Below are 23,017 nucleotides of genomic sequence, written 5' to 3'. Positions count from 1 at the left end.
CCAAGACAAAAGGCTAGTATACTTACAACCACATTTAGAGTGGATGCTATAGCTATTCCTATAGATTCCGATATCCATGCTACCGCCACGCATATAGCCGTGTACATCAGAATCCTGGGCAGTTCCATGGGCTGCGAAGTGATCGGATACACAAAAGCTAAGAATATGAGAGAGAAAACTGTAGTGGCAAGAGTTCTGCAAGTAATATGCGCTGCGTAGTACGCCTTCAAACCGTACCATCTGTTGAAATACTCTCTCTTGATTAGATGGACTTCTCTCGGAACTGAAATGTAAATTAACGACGTTTTACTTGTTTAACCCAAAAGTAACGTAGGAACCCTTATTGGACTCGTTTTCAAATTGCCAATTGCCAATTGGTTGATAAAAACTATTGCTATATTCATGTTTACTTGTGTTTATAGAATACAAAAATTTATGATTATATCGGGAAGTTACTCGGTAGTATAATACTGATTGTCAATGTCTTAATAATGAAAAATAAAATATCTATTCTATATGCATATAATAAACCTACAACGAAATCATTTGTTTCTCTACATTGAATGTACCTGGTTAAACAATATAATTTTGCTACACCCAAACAGGGTTTCATGTACTTACTCTTCACAAGAACATTGTAACAATTCTATATTATATACGTGAATGCATTACAATAAATAAATAATACTAAAAGAACTTACATGTCGACAACGGCGGCATCATGGGCATGTACATCATCGCTATTAAACACACATAGAAGAAGTTGTAATTGAAAACAGTCTTGGAGGCATCGTAACCCATGTCACTGAAAAGAAGTCCTATTATGAGGCCCAGGAACACATGTAGGCTCATCCGCAGCAACAGATGACGCTGAAATAATCAAATGGTGGATTTTTAATTAAACAATGTAAGATCTTTACAAAATAGCCGTATTTTTTTTTAAATTAATGTGAGACCACCTCGGAAATAAGTTTTTATAAATATTACCATAATAGGGATTGTTATTGTTATAATAGTGTTTAGTTTTTTTCCTGATGACGGAATAAAAATACAATATGAAAATCCTATCTATAGTTAATTTTGTCAACAAAACGTTCATACAAAGAATATACCAATTCAATTCAATTTATTCTATAACAATATTACATTGTGTCGAATATGATAGGACTTTTAGACTGTACAAGTGCAAAATTACAAGCATGCAATATTTTTTTTTAATTACTACTTACTTACTACTACTTTACTATTACTACTTAGAATGGCAACCAAGCTGACGGCCCACCTGATGGAAAGTGGTAACCGTCGCCTAGAGACATAACAGAGTATAACTATTTCGCCCATGATATCCCCCATGCGTTGCCATTCCTGAGGACTCAGATGTTATTCCTCTGTACCCTGTAAATTCACGCCATATCCCACCCTTCAAACCGAAACACAGCCATGCAAACACAACTGCTTCAATAATTTTACATATTAACAATGTCACATACAAATACAATATAAAAGAAGGAAAATTCAAAATTATACTATATACAATATCGACTGTATTTATACAGCATAGTAAGTAACTTTGCCATCCGAGACAATAGTGGACCTGCTACTAGAGAAATATCCGGGTAATAAAAATGAGAGGCTTCTATAATTCCAATCTTTTTCTTTAAAGAAAATATAGACTGAGGATCTACCTTATGATTATTACTTGAAGTAAATCCCTAGTCTAAAATTTTATTATTCTTCTCCGTTTATAAGGATTTTGATTTCTGTATATTAATACTATATTTTAGATTATAAAATAATAATAATAATAGAATCTAGCTCTCTCTTATCAATTTATTGTAGATTGACAACAAGAGGCTTGCTTGCATTCCGTGTTCTGACTCAAGAGTTTAATTGTAAAAGTAAAAAAATATCCCGTACTGTAACTGCCTGTAATACTTGCTTTGGTGTGGCAAACGTGTGTAGATTATTTCGATCGCCACCTTCGTTACAAAAAAACAAGATCTTTACCCTATTTCTAACAGTCTGCAACATCATCCGCCGCAACAGTATGCGAAACTGTTGCCACGCGGTGCTGCCGTGCTTCAGTGCTTTACATGTCTCCACACCACTAGAGTTCAGTTGTTCCAGCTCCAACTCCTGGGAGCTATCTGGGACTTCGTAGTCCCTCCACTTTTGAGATCGGCCATTCTCTATTGCGGCTACCATTTTATTAAACATGAGAGCCATACTCCCCGCTTGATACATCTATTACTGAAATAAAAAAAAAAGTTGTTTAATTCACTTTCATTACTGTAACAATTTTTTTTATACTAAATTTTGCTCACATCTTCATATGCGTGAATTTTGGCATGTCAAGATAAAACATATATCATTTTATATAATAAACCTGTAGGAATACAACTATGGAAACTGCATGATCTTTGCATGATGCCAAAACACCATACAGACAAACTGACAAATATTTCTAAGAATTGAAACTCAAACTAAAGGGTTTCCTTTATATCACAGACATTGCCCAGTTATAATATCATTATATTTATAAGATTACGTACTTGTCGCATCGTGATGTTACTACACAAAAATACCCATAAAGTGTTCCCATATTTCACCACAAAGTACAGCCATGAAACGGCTGCATTCATATACACTTTAGAATGCAATTCCTCGAACGTAACCGCCATTCAAAAACCATTCCTCCGAGGAAATTATCAATTATTCGAGTTAGGGAGCCCCCGACCCATTAATCACTTCAGTTTACTGATCCTTCTGCTTATATCAAGCCTTCATTTTCAGGAATTTATGTTATTGAACTGGATAAAAGTACTCACTGAAGTCTGCCGGGTTGTGCGTGGTAGGGCAGGACAGGTGCAGACAGTGCAGGAAGGGCACGACGCCGGCGGCGGCGCCGTGGTAGGCGCAGCGGCCGTCCGCCACCACGTACACGTGGTCGAAGTGCGCGAACAGGCGCGCGGACGGCGTGTGCACCGAGCACACCACCGTGCGCCCGCCGCGAGCCACCCGCTTCAGCAGCGACACGCACATCGACGACGCCACCTCGTCCAGACCGCTGCAACCACCACCATTTATAGTCATCGCCGTTTTCGAAAAATAATAATTATATACCCACTTGAGCTATTTGTTTTTGCTGGCGGGGTAATAATGAAAATCAACGGATGCAAATAAAGTCAAACAATTTAGCTCAGTGTTTCGAATTCACCAGAAATTAACACTACGATTTCCAAGAGCAATTATCAGGCGCATTTCGCCTGCCATTGCTAGCAAAGGAAAAAGAACAAAGTATTGTTCTTTTATGGTATACCTCAATCAAAAAACAAGAAAACTTAATCATGGGCATTAATTCTTTCTCTACAAGAGGAGACTTTTCTATCTACGAATAACTAATCGATTTGTTACTGAAATCTAATCGAGATTACTGATGATAATACATATCCAATTCACATTTGCAGCTCAAGTTTTAAAAAAAACGGTTAAATTAACTTACGTGGTCGGCTCATCTAGAAATATAATTGGTGGGTTGTTGAGCAACTCGAGAGCGACGGACAGCCGCTTCTTCTCCCCTCCGGAGAGCTTTTCTGCCGTTGTATCCTTGGCTTTACTCAACATTAACAGTTGTAAGATTTCTTCCACCTTTTAATAAAAATATTGCAATTGTTTATATATCTAAAAATACAGAGGGAGACTTTATGCAAAAGTCGATTGCTTGGGTACCTCTGTTCCATTCGTGTTTCAACCGTGAAACAGCTGTTTGCATGGCTGTATTTCGGTTTGAAGGGTGGGATATGGCGTAAATTTACTGGGTACAGAGGAATAACACCTGAGTCCTCAGGAATGGCAACGCATGGGGGGTATCATGGGCGAAACAGTATACTCTGTTATGGCCATGGTACTGCTCATGTCTATAGGCGATAGTTACCATTTTACATCAGGTGGACCGTCAACTTGTTTGCAATTCTAAGTTGTATAAAAAAAAATTATACAACTTGAAATGATAAACAAGTGGACGGATAGTCCACTTGATGCGTAGCAGTCGTCATCGTTTATAGACATAAACAGCACCATAGGCCACCATTAAAATATATAAACCGGTTTTACACAATACGATTATATTGAGAATGAGTATAGTACTCCTTATCCATTTCCATTCCTGAAAACTTACGTATTATGCGTGTAATTTCACTTACATATTTTGCTTTTACTTTTACAAACTATGGGGACAAAAATATATTTTTATTTCGAATACATTGCACTACTTTTATTTTCAACGGACTTCCGAAAAGGAGCTCCATCCTTTATACTCCAATTTGGATTTGTTATCTGATAGGGTTACATTTAAATTCGTGCCACAGAAATGTTATCAAAATCGGCTCGAAATAACTGCTTTCGAACATGATTATTTTTGTAGAAAATCATCATTGGCTATTGTCAATGTCACCGTAACCTTAATTATTATTCACGCATTATTAACATAAAACAGAAATGTTTTAAATTATGCAAAATGTAAAATACGTATGAAAGCATCGTGGTTCAAGGCCAAAGATGGACCACTCCAATTTATATATCGCAAAAGTCGTAAGTTCGCATCTGTCCAAGACCGAAAACGTTTGTATACGAGGTATCGATACAAATTTCCAATTAACTCTCTATTGAAGAAAAATAATAATAGCATAACCCGATTAATCCGGAGGGATGGGGGTTGTTAGTAATAGAGTCTAATTTCTCCATTGCTTGCAATACACCCTATCAGGTAAATCTCCACGCGGTTCCCCCTGGAAACTTTTGTGGTTAATTCTAGTAGAATTTGTCACGACAAACCAACTGGCTTGTTTCATCCTCACCTATCATCTTTCACTGATGCCTCGCCAGCGTATACCGATAGCACAGGCGAGGTTACCATTTCATTATCACCTATAAAAAACCCCGATTAATCCGAATGACCGCGTTAGACTCGCCATATCGCGCAATAATATGATCCATTTAATAAGTCAACAAGTTTTTAAACTTATTTCGATCATACTTTGGGGAAAGTTTTTCAATTTAATCGCAGAGTTTTGTGTAACATCCTGATCATCGCATCCTGAATCGCTTCGTGATCGATCGATCATCGATCCTGAATCGTGATGATTCTTAATAATAATTTAAATCAGTATAAACTCTTTACCGGGTTAAGTCTGAGTTCGAATGTCACAATGTATTTAAATATAAACATAATATGACTTGTTACTTACATCCTAAAATTTAACCTCAAACAATGCTGAATTTTAAACATGGAAATATTATGCTACGACTATGTGGAAGTAATATTATATCAGTCCAAAGATCGACGAAACAATTGTTTAGTGCAAAAATGAAAGGACGCAAATACTCAGCAATGCGATACCCAAACATATCATGTTCGGAGACAAACTCGCTGACGAACACGTCTGTGACTTCGAGTGGAGTATTATTTGACAATCTCAACTGTGAGACGAAATATACTGTTAAACCCAGTTCGTATTATAAATTGACGAGATGTTTGTCTCGTCTCGACTAAAGATTTACATAAAAATTTCTTAGTGGAAAATTATGTTTACAAATCAAAATGTTTAATGACCTTATGTACCATTTATATAATTTTCATAAAATTAACATAATGTAGTACATAATTATTCTATAAAAAAAAAAAAAAATTATTAAATAAAAAAAATATTTAATTTTCCATGAGTGTCGTAAGAGGTAACTAAGGGAAATTAATGGTCAAGCGATGGGCACCAGCGTCCCTCTTAAAACATCACCACAGCCTAACCGCGGTCGCCAACCTGCCTGCCAAGTGTGGCAACTACTTGTAAAATCCCCCTTTATAGGAAGGTTTGTGTTTAACAATGAACAGTTAACGGCTGATATGATAGAAATAATAAAAGATTTCGGTTTGAAAGGTGGGATATGGCAGTGAATTTACAGGGTACCTTAGTCTTCGGACAGAAAATCGGCATTTTTATGTCACATCTTCATCTTTAAAATTGATATTTCCAAACTCAATTCTTGACTCACAGCATCGAACAACGGTCGATGCTTTTGCTTTCAAATCAATGAGCTACTACACACTTTGTTATTTTTCACACCATCGAGTTATTTCGCATCGAAGTACAAATTGCTAATTGTGATTGTATTTCAAGATAAGAATAGAAACTTTTGATACTTGATTTTCTCTGGCCACTCCACTAAATGAAATGGATGAAAATAGAATGGTAATCCCATCAAACTGGCAGAGTACGTGCGAAGGATAATAGATGAGAATGAAGTAGCTCAGTTGTCCTGACATGACAAAATCACTAGGATTTGATCACGATAATTACTACGGTAGCCAGCTAATAACAATAATATATCAGGGATTTTAAGCACTGAAGTTTACTAACTGCAAGCCTCATTACTTAAGGTCGTGTCTTTGAAAGGTGTCTGTTGCCTCTCTTATGATGTTACACCATTTCGCACGATAGCTGCAATTGATAGTCCTGTAATGGCGGTTACTTGGTCCGACCACCATCTAGGTGATCGTCCGCGTGGTCTTTTTTCCTCTATCTTGCCTACAACCATTAGCTTGAGAATTAAGAATGGCAACGCACGGGGGGTATCATGGGTGAAACACTATACTCTGTTATGTCCATGGTACTGCTCATGTCTATAGGCGACGGTTACCACTTTCCATCAGGTAGGCCGTCAGCTTGTTTGCCATTCTAAGTTGTATAAAAAAAAAAAATAGCTTGTCCAGATTGTCGGACTGTCGTCGAGCAATATAACCGAAGTATCCAAGAATCCTCCGATAGCAGACTGTCGAGAGCCTATCTTTTATGCGGAGTTGCGTCAGGATAGATATATTCGTGCGCTTTGCTGTCCAGGGAATTCGCAGCATCCTTCGCCAGCACGGCATCTCGAGAGCATTAATCTTTTTCCGCTCCTTTGCTCTTATTGTCCATGACTCGACTCCATACAAAAATATAGAGAAAATACTAACTGTACTGCTAACAATATATCCTATCAGACAGACCTCCACGTCCTCTTCTGGAAACTATCGCGGTTAATTCCTGGTAAATTCGTCACAATGAACCAAAGAGCCGACTTCACCCTCCCGTTATCACTTATTGGTATTCCGCCTACATATACATACACACAGGATACAATGGCACAGGCAGAATTAACGTTCTCTATTTTTATTATAAGACAGGCTAATATGTTAATCAACATCTGTAAAAATATGACAGTTACCACAACGAGTTTTGCTTGTGCGGTGATGCCGACACCGATCTTGAGGTCAGCGGCAATGAGCATCGCCTCGCGGATGGTGATGTACGGCTGCAGCAGATCCTCCTGCATGATGTACCGCGACAGCTTCCTGAACTGACGCAGATCCCGTGGCTCGCCGTTCGTGTATACATGGCCGCCGGCTCCCTCCACTCTGCAAGTGGAAATAAAGGGCATTGCAGTTACTACGATACGATATTTGTAACATGAACATTTCTGATGGAATGCTCAATAGAAATAAGTGTAGCACTGCAGTACCTGTAGCCAGCGAGGACGTTGAGCAGCGTGCTCTTGCCGGCGCCCGAGGGGCCCAGTATGGCGGTCAGCTGGCCCGACCTGAACTCGCCGTGGATACCGCGCAGGATTATTTTCGAACCTGAAACATAACGAACTGAGTTTAAAATTCAAATACAATTTCAAATCTTCCTTATTTAAATAGACTTGTTTACAAGCACTTTTAAATTGTAATTTTTTTAAATCTACTGCAGGGTTCGGTAAGTTATCTTCTCTTGAGAAGAGCCCGCAACAAATACATATACATATGACTAAAATTATACGGTAATTTAGACTACGAAAGTAACTAGAATAAAGTATACTATGAAAGTAACTAGAATAAACAAATCTGACAGTCTCGAGAGGGGGGAAAGGGATTGTTAGTTTTTTTTTGTGTTTGTTTTTGTACGTTATGGTAATAGCGACCTTTTAACACATTTACGTTACTCTCGTAGTAAATTATTGGTTTTATACCTTTTGATGTTTTTGAAACAACAATGAGTGCACAACATATTCACATAGTAATCTCATTAAAATATATTTCAAATAATTTTGAACTGTAAACTTTTTTAGACACGTTGGGCACTTTTTGGGATTAGAAAAGAGCACAAAATTCAGGTACATATTTATTTATATATTTTTTTCTCACCTTTAATTCTTTAATTTTCGTGTCATATAAAAATAATTTCTAATAAAACAATACTTCCTAAAACATGTGTCTTAATAAATCAAAAATTAATGTTTACAAGTTTATGTGAAGCTAAATTGTTGTCACTTGCAATCCTAAGATTGGCTAATGTTTTATTGTACTAAAGAAAACAAAAACCTTTTTAGAGACTATTACGAATGGAATCCTCGACAATCAAGTTCAACTCACACTTGACCAGCTCTTTTATATCACAAAAGTATCCATCAGTGACGCATGGAGTGTGAAAATTAATTAATGAGCCATCACAGAGACCAATGTGGAAATACTGGTTTGGCCATCACAAATGTAGATATATTTAGCATTATTTCTTAAGGATCCTATTTTATTATATTAGTTATGTCAAGACTACGATCTTCAAATAACTATTTAAATTAAAAAAAATTTGATCATAATACATTTCACGTGCTACAAAAGCATACACTTCTTCAATTTGATCGTGTTCAAACTTGTGTGAAACTGGCAAGCAAGCATATAGTCCGTCTGTTGGTAAACGGTCACTGTAGCCTGCAAAACTGGGGATATCACGTGCCCATTGCCAATTCAGAAGAAACCCTAATACGCCCTTTTTGGAGAACCCTATACCATTTGGAAATCTATGTAGGAAGCTCATTCCACAGTCTGTAAGTTCGCAGGAGAAAGGTTTAGGTTCTAGCGTGTGAAGATGAATTCCCTGTTGATGGCAAGCAGTGCGATGATAAAAGATACGAGGGGGGAAAGGGATTGTTAGTAATGGAGACTGATAATCCTATTGCTAGCAATATACCCAACCAGGTCGACCTCCTCGCGGTTCCCCCTGGAAACTATCATGGTTAATTCCTGATGAATTCATCATGATGGGCTAACTCGCCTGTTTTCATTCTCATCTATCACCTTTCACTGGTGCTCCGCCAGCGTATTCCGTTAGCGTAGACGGGGTTACCATTCCATTTTTACCCATAAAAAAGATACGAAGAATTCTTCAAAACACAGTCCGTACAAAGGCAGAATAATTTCGCCTTAAACTAAAGGGTTCTATGCCGTCGGCTATTCTCATAGATCACGTTTAAACCGAATCAAGAGGACCAAGCCTACATCTATTTTCTCTAATCAACAGACGAGAGCAGTACTCCATAAGGTACCAGTCTTACGACTTATACAACAGTAATCTTTATCTCGGGGTGCGGTATCCTTTCACTTTATTAAGCACTTCTTCAACTTCAAGACGGTTAGGGAACTTGACAGTGCTAGGGATGTTCACACAGAGCACACAATACATTTAGAAATGGTAACGGATATGTTCTAAATTACGGGACCACTACAAGTTTTTAGCAATTATGCAAGTCCAGAAATTCTAGGCGTCTACCTATTTAGCTAATCTATGTGGGGATGAGGGCAGATAGAGCAGTACTCACTCTTGCCGACGCGCACGCTGTAGGTGAGGTCGTGGAAGGCGAGGGTGACGGGCGGCCGCTGCGGCAGGTGCGACAGGTGCCCGCGGCCGATGCTGCGCGCAACGCCCGCGCCTGCGCCCGCGCTGTTCATCTCCATACTGCCAGAGTAAACGAATACTGCTCCGATAGTGCACCACACACGAATTATTCTTCTGACACAAGGACACCGTTACCCACACATTCGCACATCGTGTATACCTTTTGGAACAATGATTATTTAATACATAATTACTTACCGATAATGGTTAAAGTAATTGATAATTAATTTATTAAACAATAAAGATTTATCATACGGCTAGCGATGTGTCCCCGCTTCACAGAACTGTAAATTATGATATACTAGCTGCGTCCCTTGTTACTTAGAACATAAAGTATGTTCTATCTATGTATGTATTAAGTTAGAATAAGGCCGATGTTCACTAAATTTTGCTTTTGTTGCAAGAATGAAAATAAATATTTTAGATTTTTTTATGCAACTTAAAATGGCAAACAAGCTGACGGCCCACCTGATGGAAAGTGGTAACCGTCGCCTATATGACATAACAGAGTACACTGTTTCGCCCATGATAGCTCCCATACGTTGCCATTCCTGAGGACTCAGAAATGGCAACGTATGGGGACAACGAAATCGAAACAAACCGAAACACAGCCATGCAAACACAACTGCTTCACGGTAGAATCACGAATTGAACAGAGGTGTCCAAGCAAACGACTTTTGTACAGTCTCCCTCTGGTAAAAAGAAAGTATCGAACTTTATATTTTAGCCTGATTCCACGACTATTACTCGCACTTTCTTAGTTTTACTCTTAAATCATTGTAGAAAATTATTTTTGTTTATTTATTTATTTATACTTTATTGTACACACTAATAATACATAAAAAAAAAATGACAGGTAAACAGATGTACAGTGGATGCATGTGTCTCTGGACCGTTCTTTAAAGCAGTCTATGGGGGAACCCTATGTCCAGCAGTGGACGGATAATGGCTGAAGTGATGACGATGATGATGAAACAGATGTACAAATACGAGCTTAACTCTACAAGAGTTCTATTCCAGCAAACCCAAAATGGAAAGCAGCGTCAGTGGATAGAGAGGTGTGCAATACAGTGGCAATTTACAGTATGCTTAGATCTTTAAAACTACGTAACGGATTTTAATGTTTTTTTAGAAAGATTAGATAGGATTCAAGAGGAAGATATATATATATATATATATATATATATATATATATATATATATATATATATATATATATATATATTCGCACCCATGCGAAGCCGGGGCGGGTCGCTAGTATTCTATATATTTGCACACATAGCTAAACAATTTGTTTCTTATTTAGCTAAGCGGAAAATGTCATCCAGTACGACTCTATTCGGATGACGTCGACTTCGTGCATATATTGTATATATATTAGTAGCTGTTTTAAACAAATATTTATACCAGAGGGAGACTTTGTACAAAAGTTGATTGATTACCTCTGTCCCACTCGTGTTTCAACCGCGAAGCAGTTGTGTTTTCATGGCTGTGTTTCGGTTTGAAGGGTGGGATATGGCGAAAATTTACTGGCTACAGAGGAATAACACCTGAGTCCTCAGGAATGGCAACGCATGGGGGGTATCATGGGTGAAACAGTATACTCTTTTATGTCCATGGTACTGCTCATGTCTATAGGCGATGGTTACCACTTTCCATCAGGTGGGCCGTCAGCTTGTTTGCCATTCTAAGTTGTATATATAAAAAAATAAAAAAATAAATTGTTTCTGTGTACAAACTGTCAACTTTCAAAGATATATATAATAAGGGTAGAGGTGCAACCACAACAATATAAAATTATGTCATACAGGACTCATGAAGTAAAACACCATACAATGCGTTAACATTTTTTTTGGCAATAAATGTTTTATTGTTGTCCGTACTATTAACCCACATTATTTATTTATTTATTCAGGGCCATAGCTAGACTCAAGTTTGAGGTAGGGCAAAAGAATTTTTTGGTAGAGCAGAAACCATGATTAAGTGACTTCGAAATAGCTAATCTATACAGGTTCCTTGGGACCTTTCATTTTAAGGAGGCCTTTTAACGTAGGGCATTGCCCCTCAATGCCCCCCCTCCCATAGGGGGGGGCATATATATAGATATATATAATTTAAATAATTTACTACCAGAGGGAGACTGTACAAAAGTCGTTTACTTGAACATTGTTGCCATTCCTGAGGACTCAATTGTTATATCTCTGTACCCTGTAAATTCATTGCCATATCCCACCCTGCGAACCGAAACACAACCCATAAAATTCCACGCAGTCCTTACATCGATATTCAAATTCGAGTTTACACACTTATTATTAACAAATTTATCACTCACCGGTATATTAAAGGAAGGGTGATTATTATCCGGTACAACTAAATAGTCCACCTTTTGAACAACGACACGACTCAACGACTCACTCACAAATACCAGTCCAACATATCACCAAAAGTATTATTGACGCAGTTTACCTTCCATTAATCATAGAATGACAATAAATATTCACATCTATTACACATCTATTCGCCGAATTAAAATCTCCACAATGACCTTTCCATTATTCGTTACAATATTTTTGATTTCACTAAATATTATTTCATACATATCGTTACTTGTATTTGGAGGAAAATAAATTAATAAAACTACGATCAATAAACTATTATTATGATAAAGTCCAACGCAAACTAGTTCGCGACCAGAGACCGTAAGCGATGACGTCACACCAATACGGAGGCTGTGCCGTGAAGCCGCGACGGTCTCTCCATCGCCTCGTCGTTCACCTGCTCGATCCATCCGTAATTTTGTAAATCTATCTCGTATTACCTATGAGGCGTGCATGCTGGAATTCAACCAGGTTTCTGTAAGTAGAAACAAATCTGCAAACACACTTGCAATACTCGATAATATGTTATGCAACCTAATACGCAAACCTGGAGGGAAAGGGATTGTTAGTAATGGAGACTGAGAATCCCATTGCTAGCAATATACCCAACCAGGTCTACCTCCTCGCGGTTCTCTCTGGAAACTATCATGGTTAATTCCTGATAAATCCATCATGATGGGCTAACTGGCCTGTTTTCATTCTCATCAATCACTTTACTGGTGCTCCGCCAGCGTATCCCGTTAGCGCAGGCGGGGTTACCATTCTATTTTCACCCATAAAAAAAAAATAAGCAAACCTCTAAAATTCTGATAGTACAGTGTTAGAGATCTTGAACGATTCCGCAGCTACTCTACAGATGCAGTTGTATGCACTCTACAGTTCAGTTCACATACATATTTATAATAACATTTGTATAAAATAAAAGTAATATTGGGCGTAACACACTATCTTACCGATCTCCAAATTAATTGAATCTATATCCGGCCGAGTATGATGTCATATTATTATTTTTGTCTGTTTTGTTACAAAATACTGTTGCCTGTGCGATGTGAATGTTTTTTGTTTGAATCTTTTAAACAACTTCAAAGATTCGAGACGGGAATTACTTTGGCTCAAGCCCTGCTGTTACTTCCTCTTGATTATGCTGACATATATTATCTTAACACATCAATAATACGTAATTTATTTATAATTTATTAATTTATTAAATACCAAAGAGTTTTGTAGGGATATACAGAAAGATAGAACTTGCATTTTGTGTGGAAATAAATTAGTGCTTCAGTATAGTTGTTATATATATTTACTAGCTGACCTCGCGAACGTTGTTTTGCCATATACATTATTTATAGAAAATAGTTTTAGTAAAAAAATGGACGAAAACTGTAAAGAGAGTGAGAGAAAGGAGGCCGGCTTCGCCTTATTCCTACTCCGTAATATAACTGATCGATTGTTAGTTGAACAATTATCGACCGGTGAGGAGTGATGATTAATTTAAACTAAGAAAAAATATATAATTAAAGCAAATTGTAATTATAAACTATACATGAAAATTATATTAGATTTCCATCTTGCAACCCTATAGCGGAATATAAAAAACAGGGGTTGATCGTAAAAAGGTGAAAATTTGAAGTTGTATCTATTTTTCAATGCTAAATCATATTAAAATAAAAAATTATCATTGAGGGGTATAAAAAATAGATGTTGGCCGATTCTCAGACATACCCAATATGCACACAAAATTTCATGAAGTTTGGTAACAAACACCGTGACACGAGAATTTTACTTCAATAAATTACCTAAAATCCTTTCTTACTACTTGTGTAGGTTATAAAAGGAATCTACAGTATAAATTTGATATTTCTAGTTTAAGTCATTTCAACTATTATTTGATATTTGTAGTTGAAGTCATTTCTTGTAAATAATTAATAAGCATTAACTTAATTAATGGTGAATGTCGTCCTCCGTGGCGCAGCGGTCAACACGCCTGCCTGCGACGTGGAGGCCCCGGGTTCGATTCCCGGCCAGGTTATGATGGAAAACGATCTTTTCCTGATTGGCCTGGGTCTTGGATGTTTATCTATATATGTATTTATTATAAATATAGTATCGTTGAGTTAGTATCCCATAACACAAGTCTCGAACTTACTTTGGGGCTAGCTCAATCTGTGTGATTTGTCCGTATATATATATATTGTCCGTATAACTATGCTTTGATGAGTCAGTCGATCAAGACTTTTTTATATTATAGTATAAATCTATTTATAGCTATAAACCATGAGTATACCTAAAATTTATATTGGATTTTTTTGCGTAGCCTCGTCAGCGAGGGCCTCACCCAGGAAACGATATTTGAATAGCGATTATTAAAGTGTAAATAAATATAAGTATTTTTATAAATACATATAACATTGTGTACAGTTAAATTAAACAATGAAATATTTGAAAATTCAACATTCAAAATGAATATTTTTAAATAATATGACGTTAAACATTTATTCTTACATAAAAAAAATATCCGCAAACGTTTCTTGTAGCTCTGTCAACGACTGTACCTACCATTTAGGTATTCTGCCAACACGTGTATCTTGTTACGCATTGTTCATATAAATAATATCATCATTTATTTAGTAAAATTTTACTTCGTAATAAAAAGGTGTGTACTTCAATCGTAAACACATTAAAAGTGCATATTCCTTCCTAAAAGGCCGGCAACACACCTGCAACTCTTCTGATGTTGCGGGTGCCTTTGAGCGACGGTAGTCATCTACTCGTACCACCAGGAGAGCCGCACGCTTGTTAGCCCCCATGTTATAAAAAAAATGACATACTCACACACATACATGCGCACGCTCACGCACACACATACGCACACGCACGCTCGCGTACACACACACATACATGCACACGTGCGCGCACACATACACACACACACGCACGCACACACAACATAAACAAAATAGTTGCATGGCACGTGCAACCTCGGCGCATTCATGCACCCATGACTCAGTTCCTGAACCATGATTTTTTACGTCCTCCTCTTTTCACGTCTCTCGCCTTCTATTTTGCCCATCGTTACAAGTTGAAACAACATGTTATAGCACAGTAACACGTCTATTGGAGCCCTACCATTGTATATCGTTAGCATAGCAAACTATAGCACCTGTTATTGATAGCTTGTTTCACATAACTTAGACCTAGTGGTACTTATTGTAAAATAAAATAAAATTTTATTATTATATTATTATTATTATACGAAAGTGCACCATTTCATATTTACTCAATAAAAAAATGCACGGAATACTGCCACCATGCTGCAGCTGTGCTTTTATAGCTGTATTTCAGCTTGGAAAGCGGATCGTTCTACTGTAATATAACACCGTAGTTGTTAGGATTGGTAATTCATAAGGAGTGCCATGACCGTTATAATAAATTCAATGATATTTATAATAATTTGAATGACGAATAGTGATAATCATCGCCTTATACGTGAAAGTCACAGGCCACGGCTACCACTCTCCATCAGGTGGGCCTTCAGATTATTTGGCATTCCAAATTGCATAATTAATTTAAAATGTGTTCCACAAAAAAAAATACCGACCTCAATTGTGTTAAATTAGTTATTTAAATTTAAAAACAAAACTGCTAAAATTATTTTGATAAAATTTCTTTTTAACAAATTTTTTTTACAACCTTAAAATTTACGTGTCTCCTGATAGATAGATAGATAGATACTCTTTATTGTTTCCTGCGAAAGATTGTGATGTGCCTTCCTGATGTGCCAGTTTGACCGGAACAGACTTATCCTAGCTGGGAATGATGCATCATATACAAGGCCAAGTTCAACTAATTTGTAAGTGTTTCAGATAAAGAAAGATATTTCCAAATTGATTTATAACTGACTTAATTACTACTGAATTAATAAACACAAAAAAAAACAACAACTAATAAGAAAATAATGAGGACTATTACATCTGCATTGTTTTATTATTATATTCTTTCTTGCACTAAAACATACAGTAATAATAACAAAGTAAGTAAAGGCGAACTCATCTCTAAAAGAGATTTCTTCCAGTCAACCTAACACAGTGGCATAAAAGGTACTGAAATGAATTTAGTAAGGAAAACATTTTGGTAAATAAAAGATATTTTAAGAATCACATTTTATTTCATTTTTCTTAACCGAAATATCACACCCCATAACCTAGGTAACAAGACAGTCTAATAATATCAATATTTAGAATAATTTATTATTCCAAGTGACGGTTTTAATCTTAAAGTGGTACAATAAGTAAGTATAAACTAAATATTACATATATACACACACCGCATTCCACTTTTCCATTGCACAGGGTTAAGTTTGGATCGATCCTTTTCAGGCAGTGTAGCATTCCACTAGTAGAATTGAACATTTATTTAAATAAATACACATAATGTTAACAGAAATTTCAAAGAGTAACTGTTGAGTTTCCTGCGGTCTCTTCTCAACAGATAACAACTTTCTGAACTCTGCAGTAGATTAAAAAAAAGACGATTTAAAAGTGCTTGTAAACAATCTATTTGAACAAATATGATTTAAATTTGAATTTAAATTTGAATCGAAAGGAACATGGATTGAAAAAAAAACAAAACAATGTTAATCCTCATATACTTACTAGATAGGGGAAACCCGCTGAATACAACCTGTATATTTAATTATATTATTTTTACATTTATATTAGTAAACCCATATATCTTAAACCACGTATTTTATAGATGGATAGATAGATAGATAGATACTCTTTATTGTTTCCTCCATAACATTACAATACTAAACTTATTATAAATACAAACAATTACAAGAAAATGTTACACTGAGAAAACACTGGGCGATCTTATCGCTAATAGCGATCTCTTCCAGGCAACCTTTGGGTGGAGAGGAGTAATTACAAAGGTATTATTAATGATCTCCAAGTATCTGATAATGATTAAAACTGAGATTCTTGTTATTAGAACATAGAACAAACACGGGAACAGTTCTTATGGATTACATAAAAATAATATTATAGTAATCAATTAAAAAATAACAAACATACATACATTTTAACTAACACAATCCATTTCATTAAAACTGGTGGTACATATTATTGTATTTTCGTGAATTTCAATTATATTTCCTATTTTTTTTTTGAAAAAACATCTATGAAAAACATTTGTTTTTGAGACCCTATAATTTTTATGGAATAAATTGCTATAGTTGACATACTATGAAACGTATCATACACACGAATGAAGAGTCCTCTCCTACTTTTATTATCACAAGAAACAGTCACCTCACCACTGCAAAACCCAGAGATATTAAAATTCGAATATTATATTCTACAAAGTGTGTTTGGTTTACAACTTAGGCACTAACAGAAAGACTTATAATTGTATATAAAAATTACAATGAAATACCTATACACAATTGAGAATGAAGGACGAAGTTCTATAAGGTGGGACGCGAGCATGTTCGCCGTTCAAAGTTTTATAAAAGAAAAGAAAAACGGTAACATCCAATACATAATTCATAACAAAATTTCAATGTGATATCGTTTCACGTTAATACAAATTGGAAATACACATTTTAATAACGAATTAGTACATATTTATGTCCGAGTAATCCCAATCACGCGAAGTCGCGGGTAAAAGTTAGTATATATTTTATTTACACTAGTCACTACATCACCCAAAAATTATACTACAGAGACAGCAACTACTTGTATCAAATATAATTTAAGTGGCAAACATTTAATACATTTAATTCCTAAATATAATTATACAATTAAAAAATTACCTCTATTTTCTGTTCAAATTACTACAGAGGAGGGGTCACACCGTATCACACAATCATGTACTTGTAAAATTTATCGATATCCAATAGTAATTGTCCCGTTAAAACATAGACAGACAGACGATAATGTTGGCTTTACTATAATACAAATGAAATGTCGCTATTGAAGTGCTACTAAAATAAAATAACAAAGGAACACGTTACTTAAAACAGTACAAAACTATCATATACTCAGATCTTTCTTATCAGTAGGATGCTGATATTATACTTATCTTCTCACTTTTAAAATAAAAAAATCTATGAACTCCCCAAATTGACATAAAACAATTTCTTTACTAAATTGTACAACTACCTAACTGTTTTCACTGATGAGACATGCTCATTTTAGCCTTGATGAAGTTGCCAATGATTTTAATACTGCGATACGCGTAGTTGGGCGACAGCCGCTGCCGCAGCAGGTAGTAGCCGAGGAAGTTCATCAGCAACAAGATGACCACCAGTACTCCGAAGTCGAACCAGAACGACACGCCCGACATACCCAGAAGCTTCACAAAATTGCTGAAACATGTAAAAGGGAAAATCAATTAAAATTTTTATACCGTTTGTAATTTTTTATCATCGTCATCATCATTCCAGCCATTATTCGTCCACTGCTGAACATAAACCTCCCCTATACACTGCCATAAGGAACGGTCCTGAGCCACCTGCATCCACTGACTCCCTACAATGCATTTCAGGTTGTCACTGTATCTAGTGGCGGGGATCGTCCTACACTGCGTTTGGCCATATGGAATCACCACTCAAGAACCCTTCTTCCCCATTGGTTGTCGGTTCTTCGAGCTATGTGACCAGCCCATTGCCAATTCATCAGAATATGTCGATTACTTTGGTTCTTTTACAGATATTCTCGTTTCGGATTGTATCACACAAAGAGACTACAAGCATAGCCATAATTCTTTATACTATCTACCAAATAATGACAAGGATAATTCGATTCACAAGATGAAATGTGACAAATGTCTTATGTCGTATACACATGAACCATAACAGACTTGCTTGTGGGTACAATTTCAATTTGATGGATAAGTAATCACCTAATGTTCTTCATTTCGCAGAAGTCTTTATCTTCGGGACACACGAGATCTTCCTTCCTGCCACCGTAAATGGCGGCCACTAGACCCTCCATCCCGTACCGAAGATAGGAGCAGGATCTTGCTAACTTCCAAATGATAGGAGGCGGTAGGTCCCCATCACCGAATCCATACACAGCCAGCAACATTAAGGGTACGCTCAACGCTGGTCCTAAGAATACCGAGTTCTAGAAATTAAGATAACATTAAAGATATTAGAAAAATCGTGTCAATCTAATGAATCCTTGTATACATTTTAGAAATATAAAAAGTGAAATCAAACACATATTGCTATTAAAGTTCATAGTAAACTTTTCAACAGCTTTTGATTATGTTGGATCATAGATCGATCACTGATCTGTTCATTCTAAAATATTACGAAGAAAAGATCTTAAGCTTCATTTAATCATATTTAAATAATAGATAAAAATACAAAATGCAGAAATTGACAATGTAAGAAATTTGCTAATGTAAAAATGGGTGTATCTAAAGGCTTAATTTTGAGTCCATTTCTAAAACCATAAAGTTCGCGAACAAGTGCTTCTCCCTTTCTCTCTCTTTTATGAAGAAGTAAATCTAAAAAGAAAGTTATAAATATAAAGGTTGATATACTTACAACAACGCTAAGAATAGACGAAATGGCCGTTCCCATAGACTCTGATATCAAAGCCACAGTGATACATATGGTTGTGAACATCAATATCCTGGGCAATTCCAAGGGTTGCGAGGTGATGGGGTAGGTGAGAGCTAAATATATAAGGCTAAAAAATATGGTCGCAGGAGTTCGGGAAACAACAAGCGCTGCGTAGTATGCCTTCAAACCGTACCATCTGTTGAAATACTCTCTCTTCATTAGCTGGACTTCTCTCGGAACTGAAAAATAAATTATCAACATCAATGGCTTCCATTTAATTAGTTATACAATCTGAATCGATATTTTGGATCCAGAGACAATTTAAGAGCTCTTTTCCATCCGAAAAATAACAATGAAAAACTTATTAAACTCGTCCCCAAACTTCATCTTAAGGGAAATAAAATGTAATAGAAACACAAATTACATTTAAGTAAAATTTTTTTTTTATACAATTTAGAATGGAAAACAAACTGACAGCTCATCTGGTAGAAAGTGGTAACCGTCGCCTATAGACATGAGCAGTATCATGGACACAAGAGAGTATGTTGTTTCACCCATGATACCACCATGCGTTGCTATTCCTAAAAATTAATGTATTATGCCTTTGTACCCTGTAAATTCACTGCCATATCCCACCCTTCAAACCGAAACACAGCCATGCAAACACAATTGCTTCACGGTAGAAACACGAATGGGACTGAGATACCAAAGTAGATGACCTTTGAACAGTCTTCCTTTGGTCAAAATATCAAGAATCTCAGTGTTAAATTTTATTTAAATAATAACGTATGCGTAATTATAATGAAAACTGAATAGTTTCAACTTAATTTTAGAACAAAATATCCTTCTTAAAAATTCCTGTAATTTTTAATTAACAGAATCCGATACAAAAAGTATTTTGTTTATTTATTTAACACTATAAATACTGGCTTATTAAAACAAACTCATACATTTTTTTTTCAATAAGATTATTAGAAAATCAAATATTTAACTTTCATTCTTATTACAAAACTGCCAGCTTTGTTACAAAGGCGTGTAATAGAATATATAACTTACATTCCAACAACACCGGCATCATGGGTATGTACAGCATCGCTATTATACAAGCATAACAGAAGCCAAAGTTGAAAATAGTCTTGGACGCGTCGTAACCCATGTTGCAAAAAAGAAGTCCTATTATGAGACCCAGGAACAGGTGTAAGCACACCCGCAGCCATAGGTACGCCTGGAATGACAAATAAATACTTATTAATCATTTATAATTTTATTATAACAGCTACTTCAATCATGATAAAATTTGTAATTATTAGTTTACAGGAGTATCCACTATAGACTACAAAAAAAAATTCATTGATTCGAGCAGGCAAAAAAATACTGATAATGGGATACAAAGAGATAATATAAAAATAGAAAAAAGAAAAGCAAGAGAGGCAAAGAATGGCCTATTATGATCAGATATAATCTAAGCGAGAAATCAAAAGTCTTCGGAATTAAGGTATACTATGCACGATATGAGTTATAAAAATTGATAATAGACCTCTGTCTTTAGAGTAAAGCTGTAAAGCTTTTGACACTCGATACTTCTGCCTACCCTATACGAAAATTGGTTATGAAAATACACAAATGACGTTATAGTTGACAAATTATATGACCACTAAGTAAGCATTTTCAATTAAAAAATAATCATTGAGATTTTTTAGTTTAAAAATGATGCTCTGACGATTGCAAGAAATGAATAACTATTTTTTCTTCTGTTCTAAATTACGAAATTGTACATGTATACAGAAGAACACTATAGTGTTCTTCTGTATACATGTACAATTTCGTATGCAAACTCTCTCATATTCAATGTTGCCACATTATGTGCATATTTGCACGAAGTGTTCTGATTCTTCTCTTTTTCTTTTCATTTAAGAGTTTCCTCTTGTCGGTGCAACTAATTTATGCATCTTCTTCTAGCCAGTTCTATCCCAGGCCATATCCTTGACCTCCCTATACAACATGTTCTGATTCAAAGAATGGCATAGATATGGTAGTGAAAATTCCAAATAAAAAAAAGTAATGGTTCCTTTGCGGTAAAGGTTCATAGACTTAATTACAACCCCTCTCATATTAAAGGTAGGCCATACCTTATTTCTAAGAGTCTGCAGTAACATTCGCCGCAGTAATATGTGAAACTGTTGGCATGTGGTGCTGCCGTGCTTGAGGTTATGCTTCTCCACACCACCAGAATTGAGCTGTTCCAGCTCCAACTCCTGGGAGGTGTCAGATCCAACTGCGTAGTCTCTCCAACTTTGACATCGGCCGTTTTCTATTGCAGCTACCATTTTGTCAGCATGGGAGCCATACTCACCGCTGGATACTTCTATGACTAAAATTGAAAACAATTATTTTTATCATGTCTTTTACGGCAAAAAAAAGATTAAAGAATGTTGCACTGTGCTTATATACACTCGATAGTCTGCCAATCATATTTAATTAAACAGCAAATTGTTGTTTCAATAACAAAAATACTCATAAATGTATCAGACACGAACCGAATTATTATTTATAGTTTCAAAGATAAGTGCCATGAATACTTGCTCTGCATGTTTAAAATTCAAAATTTAAAACCCAAATATTACATCTCTAATATCACACCAGAACTTATCAAATTCAAATTCTTCTGTAAACCGACATAGTACTACAAAATCACAATAAAATTATTAATGATTGGTATTAAAAATTCGACTCCACTGGTCTTTATAAAGTTAATATAGACCTTTTTGGCTCAGGCGTGCATCATGCAAAAACAACATCGATACAAGAACTTTTGCAGGTCGAGATACTGTTTCCAAAATTGCCTTTAAAGGATACTTTGCTAAACATAGTAACATTTTTAATTCCTGATTAAAAAAAAAATGTTGAGAACTCACTGAAGTCGGCCGGGTTGTGCGTGGTGGGGCAGGACAGGTGCAGACAGTGCAGGAAGGGCACGACGCCGGCGGCGGCGCCGTGGTAGGCGCAGCGGCCGTCCGCCACCACGTACACGTGGTCGAAGTGCGCGAACAGGCGCGCGGACGGCGTGTGCACCGAGCACACCACCGTGCGCCCGCCGCGAGCCACCCGCTTCAGCAGCGACACGCACATCGACGACGCCACCTCGTCCAGACCGCTGCAACCACCACCATTTGTTACTATGGCTCTATGACTGTTTTTATAAAAAAAGGGCGTTACAGGGAAAGCCATAGAGTATTTCACTATGTGTGTGAAAGTCCATATCACTGGCTATTTGATTATAATTATTTTGTTTAACTCCACTACCATTAGTATGTGTGTGA

The 23,017-nt window shown here is 36.2% G+C and overlaps 2 protein-coding genes across 3 annotated transcripts in view; both read right to left on the bottom strand.

The window, feature by feature from the left end:
• Nucleotides 1-12,449, bottom strand: part of LOC113523368 (ATP-binding cassette sub-family G member 1-like) — a 238,352-nt gene extending 225,903 nt beyond the window's left edge. Inside the window, 10 exon segments of the mRNA XM_052898605.1 lie at nucleotides 27-283; nucleotides 702-870; nucleotides 2,008-2,211; nucleotides 2,213-2,250; nucleotides 2,829-3,067; nucleotides 3,503-3,648; nucleotides 7,261-7,450; nucleotides 7,555-7,672; nucleotides 9,670-9,806; nucleotides 12,079-12,449. Coding sequence (XP_052754565.1) covers nucleotides 27-283; nucleotides 702-870; nucleotides 2,008-2,211; nucleotides 2,213-2,250; nucleotides 2,829-3,067; nucleotides 3,503-3,648; nucleotides 7,261-7,450; nucleotides 7,555-7,672; nucleotides 9,670-9,805 — 1,497 coding nt within the window. The 5' untranslated portion in view covers nucleotide 9,806; nucleotides 12,079-12,449.
• LOC113514752 (ATP-binding cassette sub-family G member 1-like) overlaps nucleotides 1-23,017 on the bottom strand; it is a 289,243-nt gene that overhangs the window by 225,903 nt on the left and 40,323 nt on the right. The window contains exons 6-11 of one of the 2 annotated variants that reach the window (XM_052898604.1): nucleotides 22,613-22,851; nucleotides 21,827-22,068; nucleotides 20,754-20,922; nucleotides 19,680-19,936; nucleotides 19,028-19,251; nucleotides 18,286-18,491 (exon numbers count right to left, since the gene is read on the bottom strand). In XM_052898604.1, coding sequence (XP_052754564.1) covers nucleotides 18,296-18,491; nucleotides 19,028-19,251; nucleotides 19,680-19,936; nucleotides 20,754-20,922; nucleotides 21,827-22,068; nucleotides 22,613-22,851 — 1,327 coding nt within the window. In that variant the 3' untranslated portion in view covers nucleotides 18,286-18,295. Of the gene's footprint in view, nucleotides 1-16,269; nucleotides 18,492-19,027; nucleotides 19,252-19,679; nucleotides 19,937-20,753; nucleotides 20,923-21,826; nucleotides 22,069-22,612; nucleotides 22,852-23,017 lie in introns of those variants that run through there. The other variant, XM_052898603.1, reaches the window with a different exon arrangement.

This window comes from Galleria mellonella, unplaced genomic scaffold (assembly GCF_026898425.1).
Source record: "Galleria mellonella isolate WM207_F2 unplaced genomic scaffold, CSIRO_AGI_GalMel_v1 utg4535, whole genome shotgun sequence".
Taxonomy (NCBI): Eukaryota; Metazoa; Arthropoda; class Insecta; order Lepidoptera; family Pyralidae; genus Galleria; species Galleria mellonella.
Note: the sequence above shows the minus strand (reverse complement) of the source record. Positions and strands in the feature narration are given on the sequence as shown.